The sequence below is a fragment of the Branchiostoma belcheri genome, unplaced genomic scaffold (assembly GCF_001625305.1).
Source record: "Branchiostoma belcheri isolate BF01 breed outbred unplaced genomic scaffold, Haploidv18h27 scaffold26, whole genome shotgun sequence".
Lineage (NCBI taxonomy): Eukaryota > Metazoa > Chordata > Leptocardii > Amphioxiformes > Branchiostomatidae > Branchiostoma > Branchiostoma belcheri.
Window position 1 is genome coordinate 2,840,435 of NW_017803865.1, and position 13,474 is coordinate 2,853,908.

General features: G+C 42.8%; 1 protein-coding gene across 1 annotated transcript in view; it reads left to right on the forward strand.

The window, feature by feature from the left end:
* The window catches only part of LOC109471813 (titin-like), a 309,005-nt gene that overhangs the window by 126,573 nt on the left and 168,958 nt on the right, over positions 1-13,474 (forward strand). The window contains 22 exon segments of the mRNA XM_019771168.1: positions 201-503; positions 962-1,184; positions 1,554-1,662; positions 2,004-2,256; positions 2,636-2,935; positions 3,322-3,621; positions 4,058-4,179; positions 4,479-4,637; positions 5,039-5,345; positions 5,790-5,941; positions 6,368-6,606; positions 6,949-7,157; positions 7,554-7,693; positions 8,163-8,307; positions 8,608-8,740; positions 9,264-9,430; positions 10,028-10,169; positions 10,618-10,778; positions 11,135-11,306; positions 11,952-12,082; positions 12,456-12,585; positions 13,160-13,311. Coding sequence (XP_019626727.1) covers positions 201-503; positions 962-1,184; positions 1,554-1,662; positions 2,004-2,256; positions 2,636-2,935; positions 3,322-3,621; positions 4,058-4,179; positions 4,479-4,637; positions 5,039-5,345; positions 5,790-5,941; positions 6,368-6,606; positions 6,949-7,157; positions 7,554-7,693; positions 8,163-8,307; positions 8,608-8,740; positions 9,264-9,430; positions 10,028-10,169; positions 10,618-10,778; positions 11,135-11,306; positions 11,952-12,082; positions 12,456-12,585; positions 13,160-13,311 — 4,149 coding nt within the window.

Below are 13,474 nucleotides of genomic sequence, written 5' to 3' on the forward strand. Positions count from 1 at the left end.
GTGCTAGATTGTCCTTGCTGATTTCTCTATACATTATAAATAAACAGCCAACATATTCTCAGTTACTTTTGCCTTCCTCTGGCTTCTTAGTAGTTGTATATAGATGTAGTAGGCTTTAGGATTGATGAAAACTGGCTTATTGAGAGAAGCAAGTATCATGAATTTATCTTGAAGCATTAAACCTGTTTCCCTCCCCCCAGACCCGCCCAGTGCTCCCACCAAGCCCACGCTGAGTGGAGTGACGCGGGAACAGATGCTTGTTTCGTGGGGAGTTCCCGAGTCCGACGGAGGAGCCGAGATCACCAACTACGTCCTGGAGAAGAAGGAGCTCCTCTCCACGCGATGGTCTCGGGTTACCAAGGCAACCATCACGGATACCAAGTACCTGGTGACGGACCTGGACGAGGGGACGGAGTACGAGTTCCGTGTCGCGGCGGAGAACGCCGGAGGGCGCGGGAAGTACAGCGTCCCGTCCATGCCGACTGCTGCAGTCGATCCTCCAGGTAAAGTTTTGGCCTGTCTTTAGGAGCAGATTATGTAAGAAATAGTTAAGTTTGTTTCCTTAGTAAGTATGCTCATCACTACTACATATGGATTTGATGAATCATTAGTGTTTATCTGTCTGTGTTTCTTTGCTGATGTGCTACAGAATGTCCTCTTCCTTGTTAAAGTAATACTGGTATGAGAGCAATCCAAAATGGCAAGAAGACAAACACTATTCCTCCCTTCTCCAGGTTAATTGTTACTGGTTAGAAATTGCTTAAGCAAAATATGTACTATACAGTTACTGATTCATCAATCACTATTTGCAACTCAGTCAACCCCAAGTACCACTCTATAAACTGATCTACAACCCTCATAGCTGGCAAAAATATGACCACTTTTTCTCCATGTTACATTGTACAGTAAAGTCATACAGAGTACAATGGCACAAAAATGACCAACGTTTCATTGCCCCCAGGTCCACCTGGCCCTGTACAGGACCCGCGCTGCCTGGAGACGACAGAGACATCAGTAACCCTGGCCTGGGACCCGCCACGCGAGAAGGGCGGCAGCAGGATTGTGGGATACCTGGTGGAGATGCTTCCTCCGGGAGGAGACTCGTACAAGAAATGTCACATCGGAGACGCTGTCAAGGTCACGGAGTTCACTGTGCCGGAACTGCTCGAGGGCAAACCTTACAGGTGAGGGACCCATTTATCAATATATCAATCAATAAGCCTTACAGGTGAGCTGTCTATCTGTCAATATCTCAATCAATCAATGAATAAGCCTTGAAGGTAAGAACTCAATCTATCCATCTTCAATGAAAGTTAGATATTGAGGTAATGAGATACACAAGAAAACAGTTACTGACAAACAACTGGATAGATTTTGAAAACTGTCAGACATGATGTACAAAAGTGTAGCATCCACAGACTACTTTTCATCAGTGACTAACAGAAAATTGTTAACCTTATGCTATAATTAGTATGTTGACTAATGGTGACTTCAAGTTTTAAAAAAAAAATGTATGTTGGACAAATTTTGCTGACATGTTTTTACTTTTTCAGGTTCCGTGTGACGGCCATTAACGAGGTTGGACCAGGTGCAATCACTGAGGTGAACGGCATCATCACACCTGTGGAGATGCTGGAGGCACCTGTCATCCTCCTGCCACAGGTGAGAACACTTTCACTTTTACTCTCTCATTGCCTTAGGTGGGAACATCAGTTTGCTCTGTACTTATATAATAGTTCCTATAGAAGTTACATACAACACGGTTGCAGTCCAACAATTTTGACCCAAGATTTAAAAAAGGGTAAATCTTGGAGCAACCAATATAATGTTTTGTGATAGATTTTTCTCTTATTAAATTGTTTTGCTCTCATTAAAGGGGTCCGTCCCAGTCTATCATACATAGCTTGAACTTACTAGTATATACTGAATAAAAATGGCATGTTACGCTTCAAGGCAGTTTACTAGTAACTGCTATGGAAAACAATGTTTTCATTTCTCCACAGGAGTACAAGCGCTCTCAGACCATCAAGGCAGGTGAGCCGATCCGCCTGCACATCCCCTTCAAGGGTCGTCCTGAGCCCGAAATCACCTGGGTGAAGGAGGACAGTGACCTGGAGCACCGTGCTCAAGTCGAGAACACTCGCTGGTCCACCACCCTGTCCCTGGTTGCTAACAGGAACGACCTCGGCAAGTTTGAGCTCACACTCAAGAACAAGGCTGGGGTGGCGACTGCTGGCATTCTGGTTAAAGTACTGGGTGAGTTTCAAGTTTATTTATTTATCCAGAGTATTTCAGATCTACAGAATGATCTGCTAAAAGTCCTTACAAAAACCTCCTCTGCCTAAGGACCACCAGGCCATGGTAGCCAAGTTTTGTGGTGGCCCTGATTTTTCCCTCAAACCTAAGCATTAGTCGTTAGAAATATTGTCTGTAGTGATTATTTCTACTTCAAATTCCTTGACTCTTTCTTGTAAACTTGGATACTTTTGGCAAGCCATTTCCATTTAATTTTTTCTTGCACCAAGTCTGTTTAAGTTATAACATGCATGTTTTTGTATATCATTCTATGCAATAACATATATATCTGTACATGAGGAAGGTAATCTTAAGTTTAAATCATTTCCTTGCTCCACAGCCACACCTGGAGCACCCGAGAACGTGGAGGTGAAGGGAGTGACCAAGAGCACCTGCATCGTGGACTGGGACACGCCTTCCAAGGATGGCGGCAAGCCCGTCAAGAACTTCGTCCTGCAGAAGAAGGAGATCAGCAGGAAGACGTGGGACACCGTAGACGACAACATCGTCAAGACGGCGTATCGGATTACCAACCTGGTGGAGGGGAACCAGTACACGTTCCGCGTCATCGCCGAGAACGACTTCGGGTTCGGCGACCCGGGAGAGGCCCCACACCCCATCACTGCGATGGACCCTGTTGGTAAGTGTTTTTCGCTATCATGGCAGTTCTAACTAGTGCTCTGACTTTCTTACAGTCTGAGTAGAGGAGACTCTTCATGACTGAAAAAAATGCTTTTTGTCTTTGGTAATTTTAAATGACATTCCTAGTCCTAAGTAGACTATACATGTATTCTTTTCAGTGTAGGTTCAACACACTGCCATATAGACTCTGTTGGTATCTAGGGGACTTAAGGCGGCTGAGGAAAATAAGCATAATTTATTCTCTCATGTTTTTCATCTAGTGCTACTGTTGACAATCTTTGCCTTGACTCATGAGACTGTTATGTGGACATTTTTGCTGTAAGAATGAAGCCATGTTTAAGTTTTTATTTAAGGCTCTTCAAAACTTTTCACCCTTCTCCCCAGACCAACCTGACCCACCCAAAAAGGTTGACATCACAGAGATTACGCCCATCACGGTCTCGCTGGCCTGGGTGAAGCCCGACTACGACGGCGGCTCCCGCATCACCAGCTACGTGGTGGAGAAACTCCGCACCAGCGTAGAGGACAGCCAATGGGAGCGCTGCACGGTGCTGAGCCTGACTCGCTGCACCGTGACAGACCTTGTGCCGCACGAGGAGTACCGCTTCCGTGTCTCCGCACAGAACTACGGAGCCATCAGCGAACCGAGGGAGACTACTGCTGTCGTCTGCAAGGAACAGATCGGTAAGATGGCTCTCTTACACATATGTTTAGATATGACAGCATGTATAATGTGTCTAGATCTTTCATATTTAGGGCATTTTCACGGAAAAAGTCTTTCATAGTACAGAGTTTAAGTAGATCAATTTTTTAGGTGGCATTCATATGGTTTGATACAGTATCTTACATGTATACCATATGTCTCCATAAATAAGTAAAACTTTGAATCAAGAATTTGTATAATTAATGCTGTTTGCTGACATAAAAGATGTACAATGTAGTTTTAGCTCTTCATGGTAAGTTGTGGCTTGCAACCTTTGTCAAGCTACAACTCTGACCTCCTCTGTCATTTTCCTCCTAGCACCTGGGTTTATTGGCCTGCATGCAGTAACATACAGTTTACAATGTATATTTACTACCTTTGCTACGCTATAACTCTTATATATCTTTTCCTCTGTAGTTCCTGCCTCTATTGACCTGACTGCTGTGACATCAGACGTTCTGATCCTGAAGGAGGGACAGGACTTTATCCTGAAGCTGCCGTATCATGGCATGCCTACACCCGCTGTTACCTGGTATAAGGTACATAACTCTTTCTCTCTTTCTCTCTACCTGGTTTATCGTCCGTTGCTTCCCATAACCGAGGGTCAGACATGCTTGTTTACTGATGCTGGGGCTTGATGGTAGCTCACCATTTGCCTCTGTCCTGTGGTTCTTGGACACAGCAAAATCCATACCAGTACATGTAACTCTTTCTACATGTATACAGAACTGGTAGTAGATTGAAGAATGTTTAATATATGATAGTGTAATATGACAGTGTATATTGTGTAATCAATAGCTTTTGCTAATAAAAGTCTTGATCTTAATAATTATCTCAGGGGCTGGGTGTTTTCCGTGAGACCATCCGAGTTGTGACCAAGACAGTCGGCGGCGTGACGCAGCTGATCTTCCGCAAGTGTGAGAAGATGGACGGAGGAACCTACACAGTCGTGGTGGCCAACCCTGCCGGCAAACAGACTGCTGAGATCCAGTTTAAGGTGGGGCTTTGCATAAATTTTCTGTCATATACATTTGAGACACTGCGTGTAGAAGAGATTGTGAAACTATTAGTCTTCAATGTGAGATCATGTGCCTAAAATTCAGTACTCCTCTAGTGAATTTGTTCAGATTGACATCCTCACAAACAGGAAAAATATTTTTTTGGTTTATAGTCTGGAAAGAAACATTGAAGTACATTGTATGCTCTTGATAGTTTTTTCCTTTTGAAATCCGTCATTAATCACTGAGTCTTGTGGATCATTTTGCTCTAAGACTTATAGTCAAATTTACCCCAGGTAGATTTCTGAAATGTTAGCAGATCAGTTTAAAAGACTGAAATATTGCTGCATTATAAGCTAATGCTAGAAAATCATGTCAATCTCATAACCATGTGCCACAGGTTCTTGGCAAGCCTGGCCCACCCGTTGGACCAATCACGTTCGAGGACATGACACCCGAGACGGCCACGCTGAACTGGCAGGTCCCATTGGACGACGGCGGTGGTGACATCACCAACTACGTCGTTGAGAAGTCTGACAACCGCGGCGCGTCCTGGGTATACGTGAGCAGCAACGTCAAGCGCTGCTGCCTCCGTGTTACCAAACTCGTGCACAAGAAGGAGTACCTGTTCCGCGTTAGCGCCGAGAACAGGTTTGGTGTCGGCAAACCGCTCACGTCTGAGTCTGCTGTCGCCAAGTATCCTTATGGTAAGTATCAGGCTGTTTTGCTACATTGTTCGATCGCTACAGTTGATTAGCTACATGGTACAAGACAATTTATTACATTGTAGAAGTTGATTATTTATAAGACTATGATGATCATATTTTACGTTGACAGAAATTGATTCGGTTTAAACCTTTACTATTACACCAGTTTATAGCTTTGAATGGGAATAAGCAAGAAGTATCCAAGCTACTGTAGGTAGCACTTGACATGAATGTGAGATTTATGTGAAGGATATTGACTGACTGCTTCACTGAAAATTCAGTAGAAGATGAACGCAAAACTTTACAACTTTAATTCTGAATCATTTGCCTATGGCTACAAGTTTTGAAAGGATTCATAACTTAGAATTACAGTATATGGTTCCAAGCCATTTACATTCACAACTCATATGAAGCTAACAAACTTCTTTCTCCTGTTCTCCCCAGATGAACCCACACCTCCGTATGACCTGAAGGTATCGGAGGTGACAAAGGAGAGCATGCTGGTGTCATGGCACACTCCCGAGAGTGACGGAGGCGCCGAGATCACCGGATATACCTGCGAACGCCGCGAGAGAAACAGCAACCGATGGGTCAAGGTGGGGAAACAAACATACAAACATACTAACTTACAAAACAGGACTTGCAACATACAGGTTTCAAACGCTTACAAATTCTTAAAGAACAAACAGAACTGAGGCCTTTATTTTTCTCAACCTGCAAAACAGAATCTGAATTTAGATATACAGAACCAAGATCTTGTTTCAAGTGCAGACCAAAACAAATATTTTAGAAATCTGCCCTACCCCTTGTAGTTTTCCTAATACATGTACTACCATAATGAATGTCTACCATATATGCTATCATGGTAAGATACTGTGTATATCAAAAGCTTATTAAATATAATAATGATACAAAAACGTCCTTTTTTTAGCTTGTGTAGAATGATACACTGTCTTGAAATGCATTGACAACAGTGCATTATTTCGTTATTTCCTAACATTTGATGTTTTATCTTGTCCCAGGTCACTAAGGGCATGATCCGTAAGTGCGAGGTCCACTCGTATGGGCTGCTGGACAGTTGTGAGTACGAGCACCGCGTGTACGCGCACAACGCCGCCGGAACCAGCAAGTACAGCGAGTCCACCGGCCTCATCACCGCCGTGGACCCTGTCGGGGTTCCGCCCGGACTCAAGGTCACACACATCACAAGGTCGTCCGTCTCCCTGGCCTGGCGAGAGCCCGACAGTGACGGAGGAGCAAGGTGGGTCAAGTTACAAGTCTTTTTTTTTTTAAATTTCAAACGTACATTTTCTTACATTTTTCAGAGAAAAACATGATGCACCTTGAAGTTCCCTAAATTGTGTTTGCTCTACAATACTGGTGTTCAAATAAACGTTGCAAAGCAGTACATTTGATGTAGGTTTGTATGCATAGTAATCACAAGTGCTAAAACAACAGTCATTGGCAATACACGAAACCAAGGAAAAAGGCTAACAGAGACACTGTCAAACTGGAAAGTTAGGAATTAAGTAGTCCTAGATTCCTTGCCAGTTTATCACTGTAAGCACGTTTTAGCTACATCATTTGTTACTTTTGTCTCCAGACTGATTGGCTACATCGTGGAGCGTAACGAGATTGCCACCGGAAAGTGGGTTTCCGTCCACAGCGGCGTGGTCTCAGAGCGCACATACACACTGAAGGGCCTGAAGATGAACGGGAAGTACGAGTTCCGCGTGACGGCAAAGAACGCTGCCGGGCGTAAGAGCGAGCCCTCGCCACCCACCCCGCCTGTTATCTGCAAGGATGATCTGGGTACAGACATTTTTTATCATCAATTCTTTCATTAGACAATTCTTAATAAGATCTCCTATTGTTGTAGTAACAGTTTCCCTGCAGTTACATGTAGATCCTGGTTTGCATGATAGGTAAAAGAAGAAGTTGCATTAACTTGTAACCTGCAATGATAACTGTACGATAGATGTACCTGCTGGACTTCATTACCGTACAACTTTTCTTACTTTAGTTAAGTCCACAGCACTGCAGAAGTATACCAACAACTTTCTTGATAGAAAGTCTATAATTATGTGTAACATTTTTCAGATATTTTTAATGTTCAGATTAAGGAAGTGACTGTGACTGAGATGTTATTAAGCTGCAAATTGAGTCAAATGCTGATTTACATTGTATAACCTTCAACTTTTTCTGCAGCGCCCCCTACCGTTTCCTTCGAGAAGGGCAAGGCAAACATCCACGTGAGGGAGGGCCAGACCGCCGTGTTCACCGCGGCCGTCAGCGGCAAACCCTTCCCAGAAGTCACCTGGAATCGCGGCGCGCGCATGGTGTCCAAGGTTCGCTTATTCCCTGCTTGTGTCTGCACACTCACTCACTCACTGTCTGGTTTATCGTCTGTTGTTCCCCGTCTTCCGAGGGTTAGACATGCTTGCACTGTAATTCTGAGGCTTGATGGCAGCCCGCCACTTGCCTCAGTCCTGTGGGTTCATGTTTGATAATTGGTTACCCCCACGTATGTAGGGGCAAGGCACATGGCCGTAAGCTTAGAAACTCGAACAACTATTGCCAGTTCAAATTTATGACATCTCATTTCATGAATACCACCTTACCATATTCTGTTAAGCTCTTGAATGCAATGTGAGAATGTCTGTCGCTGACCTCTAATTCTAGATATTCAAGTCTAATAGTCTTCGGAGGTGTTTTATAGTATGTATGATAGTACGCTGCAATGTAGCCTCAAGGCTACGATTTTGTACTTTTAATGTGTGATGTATGAATAACCCAATTCATCTCTCATCTCTCCAGACGGCGCGGCACAAATTCGAGAAGACAAATCGCACGGCTGTGCTCACCATCTTGGAATGCACGCGCGCGGACGCAGGGGAGTACAACGTCAGGGTCAAGAACGACTCTGGACTCGCCGAGGCCAAGTGCAAGCTGCAGGTCTTCTGTAAGTGTCAATAAAATTTACTTCAATCAAAAAAATCATAATAATAGAAAACAGTCACTGTCCCCTTGTCTACAAAATTTACTGTTCTGGTACTAGACAAACTTATTTCGACCACTTGTAAGTGATTAAATTAAAAAGAAAAACTATTATACGGTCATATGTACTACATACTTGATACATAGATCTAAACTTATAATTATTCAAATACTGTAAAGATTTTTTGAAGAAATGTTAAGTGATCATCTAGTTTAACATAATGTGACACTCATCTCACGATGCTTTTTTCTTGGCCTGTTTTAGCCAAACCACAGCCCCCCACAAACTTCGAGGTGATCGACAAGAGCCCAGACCACGCCATGATTGGCTGGCAGGAGCCAGAGGATGATGGCGGATCACCTGTCACCAGCTACATCGTGGAGCGCTGCGATCTCAGGTATGGAGGGATGCAACATCCTAAAAAAAGGGTTTTAAATAGTTGCGGCATGATGATTTTAATAAGTAATATGTGATATGTGCACGCAATTCAGCCTGTGGCTGCGATGTGAAACATACCAATTGTACTGTTTATTGTATTTGTGAAATAAACCAATATATATAAAAACTTTTTTAGCATTATGATGGTGTAGATAGCCTTTACTGTTGCAGTGCATGCACAACTGTGGTCCAAGGACAATAGAAACCATATATGTGGATGGGCAGAGCCCTATGCACTATCTTGTGCGTGAAGGACTTAAAGACACTTGAAGACACTTTTAAATTAACAACTTTCCTTTTCCTCCTTCGTAGACTTAAGACATTCAAGAACTTTTACTTTCCTCCTTCTTCTTAGACTTGCCACTTATGAGTACTCATTTTCTTCCTTCATGGACTTAAATGACTTGAAATACTGAAGAACTTTCCCTTTCCTCCTTCTTAGACTTAAGACACTCAAGAACTTTTCCTTTCCTTTTCTTCAGGTCTCCAGACAACTGGACCCGTGTCAGCGCTGCCGTGAGGAAGACGTCTTACAAGGTGACGAGGCTGGCGCCGGGATCGACTTACATCTTCCGCATCTCTGCCCAGACAGAGATCGGAGTGGGACTGCCTCTTGTATCACCACAAGTGGTGGCAAGACATCCATTTGGTGAGTCATCATTTTCTTTTATTCTATAAAATAGTGTTTCAATCTTTACTATTGGATTTAATTGTCAGACATTTAAAGTGTCTGTCCAACACTCTTTATCAGTGAAGAAAAATGTTATATGTGTTGTAATTTTATATACTATGTTATCCTTATCTGTCCACACTAAGAATTACAAATGTATGTCAGCATTTTTGGTGCCCACAGGGAATTACATCATCAGTTATAATTTGTGTACACAGGGAACTAGACATCCATATAACATATTATCAACTTTTACAAATATTATCTTCACTAGCAGTTTAGTACAAGATGGTAATAACATGAAAGAATGAACCTTTTCTATTAATCTAAACACTTCTGAATCATAACTTTCTTAAACTTTACAGGCGTGTTTTTAACACTTCCAATGTAAGCAAGGACTGGCTTTTTCATAAAGGCTTGTACTGAAACTGGTCATTATAACTTTGCAGACAATTTCTAAACATTTTCAACCTAAAAAAGGACTGACAATTCTTTAACAGTCTAAAGAAGGGCATGCTTTTTCTCAAGCTCTATTCAGTATAGTTTTATTAACTCTGAGCCTGTTCTTTCCCCCAGATACTCCGAGCCAGCCCGGCAAACCGGAGGTATCAGACGTGACCAAAGACTCCATGAAGCTGACCTGGACCCTGCCTGACACCGACGGAGGCTCTGAGATCCTCGGTTACATCGTAGGCCGCAAGGAGCGCACCGCTGTCAGGTTTGTTTGTTTGTTTAGAATCTCCATTAGTGATGCAAAACTGTATACTTATTTTCCCGGAGTCCTAATATTTACAATACAATTGTACTTTTTATAGCAATGCAATACATAGCAAATTACAATATCTTAGTCAACATTAACTTTTGTTGCACTTAAAGTGAAAGTAATTGTGGTGTATCTACCTCCACACTTTGGTTATATTACACTAAACAACCTGTTACACCTGATCTTTGCACATCTAACTGTAAACATTGTTTAAAGCTACCTAGTGACAATGCCCCTACTGTACTTGGTGGCAGGGAGTTCCACTCTACAATGGAACAAAGAGTTTTATATATTACTTGTGCCTCTTTTTCTCCAGGTGGGCCCGTATGAACAAGTCTTTAGTGAAGGACTGTAGGTACATCGATGAGACTGTGGATGTGATATACTTCTGTTTTATTCCCAGGTGGGCCCGTATGAACAAGTCCCTGGTTAAGGAGTGCAGGTACATCGATGAGACTGTGGATGAGGGTCTGGAGTACGAGTACCGCATCACCGCAGAGAACGAGGCGGGACGCAGCAAACCCAGCGCTCCCAGCCAGCCAACCGTCGCTCAGGACCCACTGGGTATGGCTGATTCTGTTACCATGGCAACTTTGAACTTAATTCTATAGCAGAATGTCAAATATAGCTGACTAAGGAGTTAAACTTATACACAGAAGTCAGTAGTGGAATGTTCCAGTTATGTTCCTACATTATGCATTATAGAAACAATGGCTGTGGTTACAAAGATTTTGATAAAAAAATCTCTTGCATTCCTTTATTTCAAAATCATTTCTAAATCATAGTTTAGCATTTGCATAGTCACAAAGATACTGATGAAAAGATCTGGAATATCTTCAGAAACGATCACTTTGGCATCAACTTTAACTGGACGAGTTTGCATACGAAGACAGTCATAAGAATATGTTTCATTCCTGCAGGTAAGCCCGGTGCTCCTGTCGTGTTTGTTGACGACACCACGCGCTCCTCCGTCTCCCTGACCTGGAACCCGCCCGTTCGCGACGGCGGCAGCCGCGTCACCGGCTACATCGTGGAGATGCGCAAACAGGACGGGGAGGAGTGGACCAAGGCCCACGCCACCTCCGCTGTCAGGTACAGTAGATTCTTTATTGACTCAACAAACAGTACACTATGGTCTTATTTTTATTTTTATTTTATTGAAATTGCAATGATGCAATACACGCGGGACAGAGGCAGCTGTTGCTGGTGTTGTGTCCCGCACATAGAAACGAATACTGGCATAGAAACAATACTCATTTTCACTTGAGTCTACTGGGGAAAGTCGTGTAAAGTGCCTTTCCCAAGGGCACAAGATCGGTGGTATGTCAGGACTCGAACCCGGGACCTCTTGATTCCGAGTCATGCACTCTGCCGTTGCGCCACACGACCCCACTATGGTCTTCTACAACTAAAGATTTAACAAAGCTAAATACACTATGAATAAAGTCATCCTACGTACAGAATATATGAATGTGGCAAAGTATGTACAGAATATATGTCAGCGGCAACAACGAAGGTTTAACTAATAGTATTCTCTAACATGTATACTCTCTAAGATTTAAACATTCTTGAATGTATTTCCCTATTTGAACACTGTATTGGCTATCTACCCTGAGATTGTATCTATCTATAGGATCTAAAACGATTTAAAAGAAAAGCAAAAGTAAAAGACATGCCAAGTCCTTAATTCCACGATGTTTAACACTGCTCTATACTACATGTAAATCTGAATCACAGGCTGACGGAACTCACCATCGACAAGCTGACCGAGGGACAGGGATACAAGTTCCGTGTTAGCGCTATCAACGAGATCGGCGTCGGCGAGCCCGGAGAGGTGGAAGGAGTGGTCTTTGCCCGTGACATGCTTGGTGAGTGTGGTGAACAACATAGCAAACTCAGTATAGTTCTAGAACGCTGAAGGATCTGAGGTTTAAGAGAGAGTAACGTTAACTCCTGTCTCCTGCATGCAGTTTTTCCATTCACAATACTTATAGGATTATGAGCATACCTCAGCATTTGTGAGCATTTGTAAACTATCAATATTCAAAGTGAAAATTTATCTACATCTACATTTTAGAAGATAAGTCTACACACATTTATACACATGGGTTTCTGTTTTTCATGCAGTTAGTGCCATGTGCAAGGTGCTTGGTAATGTAGTTAGTGACTCGGAGTTGTTTTTAGATTATTCCATGTGTTTAGAATTGGGGCTGACGATATTTCCTGTTTCCCTGAGTACAGAAGCGCCCGAGGTTGAGCTAGATGTGAGCCTGAAGAGGGCCATGAAGGTGAACGCAGGAGCGCCCATCCGCATCTACGTCCCCATCAAGGGCAAACCTCAGCCTACATGCACCTGGGAGAAGGATGACAGGTCAGAACTAGTCTAAGAACAATTGTTCATTGTCCTGTTATGAGGGCTAGCCCTTTATAATAGCCTCTGACCTAGTTGGGCAGTCCTGGCTGCATATCTGAGTGTTTAAAATATCAAATCAAACAAGTCCAAGATTTTATTCAGTCTACGGCCACAGGAATGACATGCTCTGGATACCCTAAATCTAACACAAGATTACTAGAAGATAAATGCGGTCTGAAAAAGCAACATTTTTAAAATGAAGACTTAGTATTTCGTGACTGTGCTTAAAAGGAAGACAAGGCACAACATACAATGATTCTTACCAGATATTGTCATCTTCCTTTTTGCAAAAAGTAAATCATGACTTTCTTTAACACCAGAAACAACCCTTTTATAAGTTCCATTGGACATCTTCAGTGGTCTGCTCTCCAACTTCTGTGCCACACAAACAAGTGTTTCTTTTTAATGGCATAGTAATCATTTATAATCATTTTCCAAGAAGTAAATGATTTAACACCAAAAACAACTGTTACAGACAATATCATGGCAAAATAAACATTTATACTGATTTTCCAACGATGTTTGCTTGCAGTGACCTGGAGAACCGTGCCACAATCCAGACCAGCGAGATTGCCACTCAGCTGGTCATCAACGCCGCCGACCGGCGCGACGCCGGACGTTTCAAACTTACCGTGGAGAACTCCAGCGGCAAGAAGGAGGTCGGAGTCAACGTCAAGGTCTATGGTACGTCTCAGAAATGTCTTGGAAATGTCTTAGAACTGTGATCTTTTATGGCACCAATTCAAAGCATCTATTGCTCTCTTTTGTATTGAAGGTTAAAAGGCAATCATGGAAGTTCATCTGAGTAGTTTGCATAGTACAAAACTTCCAACACAAAAATTTGAGT